The sequence below is a fragment of the Mytilus galloprovincialis genome, chromosome 5 (assembly GCF_965363235.1).
Source record: "Mytilus galloprovincialis chromosome 5, xbMytGall1.hap1.1, whole genome shotgun sequence".
In the NCBI taxonomy this organism is placed as follows: domain Eukaryota; kingdom Metazoa; phylum Mollusca; class Bivalvia; order Mytilida; family Mytilidae; genus Mytilus; species Mytilus galloprovincialis.
The window spans coordinates 77,382,770-77,393,508 of NC_134842.1; the positions used below are offsets into that span (position 1 = coordinate 77,382,770).

A 10,739-nucleotide genomic window follows, 5' to 3' on the forward strand; every position below is an offset into this window, starting at 1 on the left:
ACAAAAAAACAACACTAAAGATGAGGGGCCAGCTGTAGCACGCATCCGGGTGCGGGATGTTCTCGCTGAGTTGTAGACCCATTGGTGGCCTTCGGGTGTTTTCTACTCTTTGGTCTATGTAATAACAGAAATAGTTAGATTTATCAACTGAAGTTTTTATTGTTTAATTTGGGTCTGAATGACTTCTGGTATAACCAAGATTTTTGAGTTGTAAATGACACTCCGAAGTATTTTATCAAAACTAGAATATTTGATCCAGCTAATCAATATTTGAATCGATTATTGGATGGCTCGCCAAAGTGTTTTTTTACATAAATACTGTGTAAATAATGTTTTATTTACAATTTAACCTTACTAAACATGTGATTTTTAGAGTTTATCTAACGAGAATAAGATTGTCTTCACATAACTTATTTGTTGAAACAAGACGATATCACGGTGTTAATAGATCTGAAAGAAAATGCACTCTCTGTACTTTAAATACAATAGAAGACGAGTTTTATTTCATTTTACAGTGTGATTGTTATAATGCATTTAGGAGACAGTATATTAAGCCATATTATTATAAGCGTCCACTGCGTCCATCGTCATTTAAGCTTATACAGTTGTTGAGCACAGAAAATGTAACTTTGTAAATTTCTTTTCCATGCATTTAAACGTAGAACAGACATGTCATACCAATACTTAATATAGATTATTATTCTTCTCGGATGTATTCATTTATCAGTTATGTATGTTTTATGTATGTTTTATGATATATTGTATTTGCATATATTATACTAGAACACACCCGCGAAATCGCGGGCATATACAGCTTGCGAACTGTTGTTGGATGATTTTTTGTAAAAGATATTATGTATGGAAAATTTCATAAAAGGTATCAAAAGATCTCTCCCATTTCCCTCTCCCTTTTTCCAATGTCCGATATGTGTTTCCTTTCTGTTAAATTCAAATATTTTCGTGTGTCTGGCCTCAGACCACAATTAATCTTCCCATTTGCTACAATGCTTCTGTTGGTAATTTTAAGTCAAATCAAATTAAAAATTTGCACCGTTTCAAACATGAAATAAATGTAACTGTTTATATATAGACCATTATTAGTCTAATAAAATATGCTTCTAGGACAATCCATCACTGCTTTTTATTTTGAGAGCCTTATTAACATGCCAATGGTAGGATATGAATCATGTATAAATGACTAAGACCGACAAGGCTTATTTGAGGGGTGGTCGGAGGGGTCCTGATCCCGAAATCGAAAAATATATTCCCGATCCCGTATGGATCAATCCCCAAATCCCGAGCTTAAAAACACCAATCCCGACGTCTCGAAAAAGGTCCTGCCTGCCTCTAATCTCTACCTTACTTTCATTTTTGCCAAATCAGTATTTTCCCTTTCAACAATTTATGCCCCATTTATGGGCATTATGTTTTCTAATATGTGCATCCGTGTGTTCGTTTGTTTGGTCGTCCGTCCGTCCGTCCGTCTGTTCCGCTGCCGGTTAAAGTTATTGGTCGAAGTAGTTTTAGATGAAGTTGAGTATGTTTTACTTATTTTAATATATATGCAAGTGGTATAACCCCTTAAATAGTAAACATTCAAAGAAAGCAGTAGAGAGAATACAGACAGTCTCTATATATTAAAGTAGTATAATCGTAGTTTACATGTACATAAACGCGAAAAATAATTGTCCTCTATAAGGAGGTATAATAGTTGTGATTCTTGCGATCTAAACACCATGATATGGAGAACGCTCTGAATGGTTTATTCATTTTTCATTTTTGTTATCCATCATAAAAAAATTATGATTGGTTGCACTTGTGTCACGTTTTACTTTTTAAATATATATGCAACTTGTATGACCTCTTAAATAGTAAATATTCAAAGAAAACAGTAGAAAGAATACAGAGAGTCTCTATATATTCAAGTAGTATAATCGTAGTTTACATGTATATAGACGCGAAAAATTATTTTTCTCTATAAAGACTGGGTATAATAGTTGTGGTTCTTGCGATCTAAACATCATGATATGGAGAACGCTCTGAATGGCTTATTCATTTTTTCATTTTTGTTATCTATCACACCATTGGTTGTATTTGTGCATGTTTCAAACCGGAAGTCTATCTATGACTAAAAGTTAGTCCGATAACGGAATCATATCCGGACTCCTTTTTTGTCGTTTTTCTCCCAAAATAACTCAATCTGAATAATCATAAGAATGGATGACAAATGCGACTATGCATGTTACCTAAAGGACACAGAGGCATGATGATTGATTTACTGTGGAAGGAAGAGAAGCGACACACAAAATGAAGTCTTCTGGTTTAATAGTATAGATTTGTACTGATGAGCATCATTTGCTCAAAGTAATAAAGAATTGAATTGATTGAGGTCCAAGTCAACAGATTTGAAAAATTTAAGAAAAAGTTGAATATCCAATTCAAACCAAACTCGATTCAAGTACTTCTGCCTTGCAGTGTTAGTCATGTTAGTTGGGAAACAATCAACACAAGAACTTAATTACCACGTGACCATAATTCAAGTGCTTCAGTATTGGTGCGCAATTAAGAATATTTATTGTTTCTTTTTATAGTTTTATTGGAAGATAAACGGTCCACTGAAGGCTGAGAATTTTTGCTTTTTTTTTACCGCCCTGTAATAATATCTACAATAAAACTTGTGTACGAGTAATGCAATCTTGAACAACATACAAGATAATGATTACTAGTAAGAAGATAGTTATATACCGGAGTGTTCACTTCCTATAATTGGGTTTACGTGTATGTGCCAAAAATATTAGTCATAATTTTGCGAGATTTTATATAAAAATGAGTACCCTCCTTTTTATAACATACTATATTAAAATGCATTACGTTTGATTACTTCATACATTGATTTGGGGTATTATGATCTTCATATCATATAAATATGCTATTCGAAATCTTAAAATTATTAATGGTCAATATTATAATAAATTAAACCAATTCAAATAAGATCCCAAATCAACCCAGAACATGTGTCTCCTGATTTGTATATAAGTATTGGTCTTCTTTCTGACATACTTATATAACTACAGGTACTGAATTTTTGAAGCAAAAATGGCACCCCCCTACCAAAAAAATATTTAAGTAACCCCCCCCCCCCCCCCTTCCCTGTAGAGTGTAATATAGTATTCAAAATTATTTTGTGTTTTATTGGATAAATGTATCAGTATTTTTTTTTTTTTGGGGGGGGGGGGGGTGGCTTAATCAATTTAAAAAAACAGCAACAGAACAGAACCAAAGGAGCGTGTAAATGTATTCAAACATAATAACTTTAAATTCAATTAATTGTTTTTTAAAATTAGTTTTCACGTTTCATGGATGACGTTATATAAAAATATTATATGTTTTCCAATGTATGCGAAAATGTACAAAAGCAATGTGCTACAGCACCAACATACAAGCTAATATATTTCAATGATGTAACTTTAGGGATTAAAAACATAATTTTTCTTGTATTTTTCTATTCAACCAATCTTGAATTATTGTTAGAAGTTTGGATACTTTGAATCGGTGAAATATTCTATCGTTTGTCTAAATGAAATAAAAAAACATCGAATTTATCACCAAGGAACTAGGGAATATAAATAAGGCACTTCAGTAACAACTTGTTTGTGTGTCCGTATGTGCCCTGTTACAAGGCTATATTTATGTTCCTATCCAAAATACTCCAACCTTCAAGTGGCCGTATAATTTCCACGAACTACCACCTCTGCTATAAGACCTACGTATTGGCTTTAGATATAGGAAGATGTGGTGTGAGTACCAATGAGATAACTCTCTGTCCAAATTTAGTCTGTTTTCGTTCTGAACGTGCATGCAACATTTGGTACGGGACCTAAAGCAACTAACAATCAATCATTCATTTAATGGGTCTTATACCTTCCTTTCCATGGCATATCAGTAAATTATTTATTAGTGAATCTAAGTTGTCGATGTTGGGGCAAGATTGTTTTCATTGTAGCAAAACCAGTAAAAAACACTTAAAAATTCAAATCTTTATTGCCAATTAAACTTATTATGACAAATACAAATATGTTTGTATCTTAAAGATTGGCGACTCGAAAAAGTAAATCCTATTAACCTTGAAAAAGCTGTAAATTATTTATGAAGTTTACCGCAGTTGTGTAACGTTACAATTACTAAAAAAATAGCTCTTATTACTTATAACGATCGGAAATCATTAAAGAAAATGTCTGTCGTTTCATGGGCGCAGCCGGCGTCTTGGTTTTATAATTTCGTAAAATAAGGTTTTATAAGAAATGTTTCAAGGATACGTGTAGTGGCTGAGGATATATAGTGTCAAGAAAAGACGTGTGAAGGAAATTGACTTATAAATATTGTGGATGCCAAAGTAAGAGATGGTTTGATAAAAATATCGAAAGGCCTCTCCGTGAAATTAGCAGATAAAATGTTTGTCTGTTTTTCAAACTGTAACAAATGTTAGATCGAAATCAAACTTTATTGATAAAACATGCTCGTATGATACATTCTATTATTTAAGAATTGAATGCTTCTTTTTGTAAATTTATTGGGGTGTAAAAGCGTTGACCGAAGTACATTTTGTATGAAGCGCGGAAGCGCTTCATTCTAAAAATGTGCGCACGGTCAACGCTTTTACAACCCTATAAAGTTACTAAAAGAAGCATTCAATACTTATAATTACATTTTTTAGCTATGATCATGAAAAATTGAATTTTATATATTTTTTTATTTAATTCATCTGTGCACTTTATTGTTGGACCACGTGTTATCATGAATGAAAAGTTGTATTGAGCAATGCAACTGCTTACGGAATAACATGTGATGTGCAGTTAGCCAATCAGAATAAAGTATTATAATGAAACATACATCTAATGTAATTATTGATGTGTGTTAATCCTTTTTCTTAAAATGGCACAATGAATTTCTGTCAAACGTATTTTGAAATCTATCTTTATGATGACGTTTTCACGTTGTTTTTTTGTTGGGTTCTTTTTGCTCTTTAACGGTATGATTTACCACACAGAGTTGTCGATAAAATCATCATTTCCACAATATTACCGTTAATATTATTTGATTTGATTGATAATACTTGATAATTAGAAGTACATACAGGTATACATTAAAACGTTCAACAAAGTTACCGATTTTGCAGTAGTATTATTTAATTGTAGTTAAACTGAAATTATGATGGAATTGTCTACAGGTCATCAGAAATGGTAACAGTAAACTTATATATATCTGACATAATTATGCGTGGAAGGGCTTTCGAAAAATGGCCTTAAAAAGTTTTAAAAATGCGTATTTCTTGTTCTAACTTTTTACATTCATTCGTTTCGTTTATAAACATACATGTATTCACGAATGTTTAATTTACTACGGACATTTTTTTTCAATATCATGCAGGAAGACGACTATTGTATAAATAACAGGAATACAAATAATCGTTGCCTTTTAAATATTGGTTTTTGTACAAAAGTATCGATAAATAGTAAAGTGGAGATTTCTTTTGAGTGTCAGTTCATTTGCATGAGGCCCCTTTTCGTGTCTATTTCTTTTAACAAAGACACCATTTGTGGATTTTAGCACCTGACTGAACCTTTATAAAACCAATATAAAATTCTGTAGATTTTTTAAAATATATAATTTATAATAGTACTCGCTACCAAATAGAAAAAAAAGCTATGTCAGGCTCGCTTCTCGTCTTGTAAGCAAAGCCCATACAACTGAATTTTATATTTCCCTACAATGTACACATATTGTATATTTATGTGGGCGCAGTTCGACGAATTCTAAAGTAAATCCATAAAAAAATCACGAATCCAAAATAAAATTGCTCAATTTAGTATTTTTTGTAATAATAAAAAAATAACACTTTATGATTTGATGCATGCATCCGATATTCTTTTCTGGATTTAAGAAAAAGGAGATAAGTCATTTTCGCTGGCCAAGGCTTATGATACACTCACCTTCTCTCCAGGAGGGGATGGGATCGTAACCCTTGGCTAGCTAAGATGAAGATACAATACAAGGAAAAAAATACACCCGACAGTTCAATCATGAAATTTTGTACAACGACGCATATATATGCTATCTTAGTGCATGTATGTGCACCCATATATCCCCACTGATTACGTTGGTGCATGTATGAGGGTCTGGATGGGGTTTGTGGACCAATAATATGAAGAGAATATTAGCAAAAATTTAAAGAATGGAGAATGATGGATGTGCAAGTATAAAGAATAACTGTGAAAAATAAAATAATTGGGTAATAAATACAATACTGATTACAGAAACGAAAGAATAACAGAATAAAGAAAAATTTAGCTAATCACAAATAAAACAAATAACAGAAAAATTATTTTCATGAGAATTTACAAAATCTGTGCTCTTTTAAGATAACATTTAAAAGATACAGAAAGTAAGTATCCCTCATCCAGACTCTGTAATACTGCATTACTGTCTCTAAAAATCAATACTGATAAAAAAACTTCGAGACATATATAAAATTATAAGAAATAAACTTACCAATGGTCGTCATGACGGTGATAGCAAACAAAAGTGAACTAGCAAAGGACCATTGCTCCTCCGTTTCTAGGTTATCTTCCCCTGCATTACTAAATCCATTTACTTTCGTAGCTATGTATACTTCCGTTTGGAATTTTGTTAATAATTTATCTATTTCATCTGCAGTGTCATTGTATAATTTATCCATTAGAACTGCAGTTTCATTGTTGCTAGTTTTATTATTAACAATCAATTTAGAAGCTAGCAGTAAAATTTGGATTTTAGTCTGATCCCTTTCGTTCATCACTTTAATTTTTGTTTGCATTTCGAATGGACCTTCTAATAATTTGAATATAGTTCCACCTAAAATAGCATATGCCACCATTAATGAACATAGACCTATGTGAGAAAAGAGAAAAGCCACAAATACTTTACAATAGTGTAATGCTTTTTTACGTTTTTCACGAAAAACTTCACTTTGTCTTCGCTTTGCAAGGTGCCCATGCTTGTGAACATACGAATCTGGCATGGGTTTGTCAGAGGTCACATCTGGTTCTATGATATCAAAAGACAATTTTTTGTCGGAATTGGGAATTTCCCTTTTGATTTCGTCTACATCTAAGATATCAGTTTCTGGTAAGTAGGAAAGAGAACCTACATTGAAAATAGTTTCATTTTCAAAGTAAAACGAAGAAAGATATTTTTCTCTTTCAAGGTCAGATTCGTTTGGTTTGTCTGAAACTTCTGGCATAATATCTTGCGACGTAACTGCAACGGACTCTTTTACATTTTGTTTTTTCTCCGCTTCATCACCAGACATTTTGTCTTTTTTCTTTTTTCTGTGATTAGCAATTTTTCTTTTCAATGCTACAATTGCTAAAAAAGAAAGTTTTGATTTCTTTTCCGGTTCATGTGATTTTTTCTTCTCGTTTTTACCATGTGCTTTGGTGGATGAAGATGGCGTTTCATCTACATTCTTTCTGTCTGGTAATGGTGATTGCTTTGGTGTTTTGAATTCTTCGCTTTCTGATGAATTATGTGAGGATTTTTCATCTAAACACTTTTCACTTTGTACAATTGATTCAGTATCAGAATCATTTTTTATTTCGATTTGAATAGGCTCAATTATCACTGGCACGACTGGAGCAGCTAGATCGTTCTCAGATTTACTTCCGGTGTTCTTACCGTAACTTTGAATGTCGAGTAAATTCAAAGACGTTTGTATACTCCTAGACATAACCGTATTGACAGGTATATCAGTTTCCGTTTGTATATCCTTAGTTGTAGCTTCAGAGTTGAAATCCTTCTCATTTTTATTTTGCACAGATATTTTTTCGTTTTTAAAATTTTCAATTTTTTCCGTGTTTTCAGAGGCTTTTCCTGATTTTTTTCGTTCTCTAGAAGCACTCCGACCAGAAAATCGCCGCGGTGATTTGTAACTTCGTCTGTCGAAACGTTTTTCCTCTTTAATGTTTTCAAATGTGTTTTCTGTTGTTGAATTATCAGTTTTATTGATTGAACCTCGTTTCGCCATCTGTGACACTGTTTTATTTAAACCCAATGCAGTTTGTTTTGTATTCGGTAGATTAGATTTTGTCATTGTTGATATATTGTCATTTTTACTATAGTTATAATCCTTTTGATCGGTTACATCCTCGCTCGTATTTAATGTACTTTGTAACTTATTTTGATGACAACTATCCTTTGTGGTTGATGGACTTTGTAGTCTTTGTAAACTAGACGACCTAGATGACGGCGATGATTGTCGTAGGTTAATAAATGCAGAAAAAGATTCTCTTTGGTTTTCAGAATCGATGAATTCTTTTGAATGGGAACGCCGGTGTTGATAGGTTTTGTCCAATTTTCTTCCCCGTTCTTGCTGCCTTGGTAAATGTTTTGTTTTTTCATCTAATGTATTACTCAATTGTTCTCCGCGACAAGGTATCGCAGAATCATTAGCGGTTTCAGTTGATTGTGAAACATGGCGGGGTAAATGAGTTCGTTTTGGAATTTCAGCACTTTTTGACCTTGATTTCTTTCTGTGGTAATCTGCTGGCTGGTCTGAATCATGAACAATAATATCAGGCAAGGACGTTTCACTTGAACCACTGCTTAAAAGGCGTAGTTTGGATGGAGATTGCTCTCTTCTGGAATGTTTCTCTTTCATTGCATCTTTTAAAGTCATGCACCCAAGTCGAGTCCGCGGTTGCAATATAGGATCAAATTGTGTATGATGTGGCATTTTTTCTGATAAATCCAATTTTCCGGTTTCATAAAAGATGTCTTCTGTACTGACACGTACATCATCGTTTGAAAGTTTGTGAAAATTGGAATCCGACTGTTTTTTAAATAAATGTTTCAAAGATCGTCTGCCGCTTTGTCTTTTGTCAGATCTTTTGTCAGATTTTGTCTTGCAATCGTTATCAGACAATGTTGAAGTGGGTATTGGCTCCTTGGAATTAGCTGTGTTTTGTAAATTATTTTCGACAGACTTTTTCCGATTTTTTCTCTTTTTTCTTTTTCGTGGCGATCTCTCAGTTTTTGACAGCATGCTTTCTTCTTCACTCGATTCTGTCATTTTTATTTCCTTTTGATTAACTCTAAAACAATTTCTATTTACCTTATAATTTGTGCTTACATATATCCAATAATATAATCCTAGCTGTTATTGCAATAAATAAAAAATTCCAACATTTTACAACAACTTTTTTCTCTCTCAGAATTTCAGGATAATAACTTAATAGATTTTTTCTTCATGAAATTCCGTCAGTGCTTGGTAAAAAAGTGCATATAGACACTTGCGATCAGTAATTTGCACAAGAAGTCGCCAAAAATAAATTGCTTCACTGGAAAAGCCATCTAAATGATTAGAGAATATATATTTCCATATTTCCATATTTCAAAATATGATACATTAGAAAAAAATATCATTCATTGTAAAATCTGTTCACTTTTCTTCACTACTCTATCAAATTAACAACTTTCTAATTATGTATTTATTTATTAGTTACATACATATTGATTTGCGCGTGCTCGTCTGCCTATCGTATTGCAGCAGGAATAATTACCACTGCAGCACGTGCGATCCGTTTAACGTAGACTATATATCCGCGTCATAGAGAGATAATGACGAGAGAACAATGAATATGAACCGCTGGAGAATATTACATTTTATCTTTTAACTATTTTGCAGAAAAAACAAACGCCTAAAGAACCATCACATAAAAAGCAGACTTGATATACGAAGGTGATATCCCTAGTGTATCCTTGTGCTATTTTTAAGTTCTTCTGAACTGTTTTGCAGATAAAGCATGAATGGTTCATCAATAATGACCTCTGTTGTCAAAAATAGATGTAACTTGTCCTTCAGTTACCGACAAATATTTGTTTCAATACAGTGTATGATAAAATATTTACATTATAGTAGATATAAAATAAGAAGATGTCGTATGATTGACAATGAGATAACTTTCCACAAGAGACCAAAATGACACAGATGTTAACAATTATAGGTCACCTTACGCCCTTCAACAATGAGCAAAACCAAACTGCATAGTAAGTTATAACTTTGGTTTGATTGTTTCTTGCCATTTGCTTCCGATTTCACGCAGTATTGTCCAAATACTAATTTCGTGCGGGATTTTTTAAGACGTATTCATCACTTTCCTGGTTTATGTACCTGCTGAAAAGGTAAAATATCAAAAATACCAAACTCAATGGAATATTTTAAACGAAATGTCCCTTGTCAAATGGCAAAATCTAAAACTCTAATACATGAAACGAATTGGAAACAACTGTCATACTCCTGTCTTTGGACAGACATTCCTATTGTCGAAAATGAAGGATTAAACCTGGTTTTATAGCTAAACATCTCACTTATATGACTGTGCATGCTATAAGAAATTTGTTAGTTTTGGTTGTCCAAGCATAAAAGAAGGATACTGATTTTAACCTTTCTAAATATTCCAAATTAGGCCAAAACAAAAAGTGTGTGATTCCTATTCCTTATCCTCCCTATTTTTTAAGCTCAAAAATAGCCTTCACTACAGGTTGTTTTTTGTGTGTCATTTTTCAATAAGCACCCAGTCTGTTAAAGTGAGAATGTCCATCCCATATACTTATTGTAAAAAGAAATTGTAAAGTGAAAAAAAAAAATCCTTTTTTTTTCAAAGATGTAATAGGAAATTCACATATATTTTTTTTTGCCTTAG

General features: G+C 32.6%; 1 protein-coding gene across 1 annotated transcript in view; it reads right to left on the bottom strand.

The window, feature by feature from the left end:
• Positions 1-9,475, bottom strand: part of LOC143076439 (uncharacterized) — a 31,768-nt gene extending 22,293 nt beyond the window's left edge. Inside the window, exon 1 of the mRNA XM_076252216.1 lies at positions 6,550-9,475. Within this exon, the coding sequence (XP_076108331.1) occupies positions 6,550-9,106 (2,557 nt within the window). The 5' untranslated portion in view covers positions 9,107-9,475. The remainder of the gene's footprint in view (positions 1-6,549) is intronic.
• Between the last annotated feature and the right edge of the window lie 1,264 nt (positions 9,476-10,739).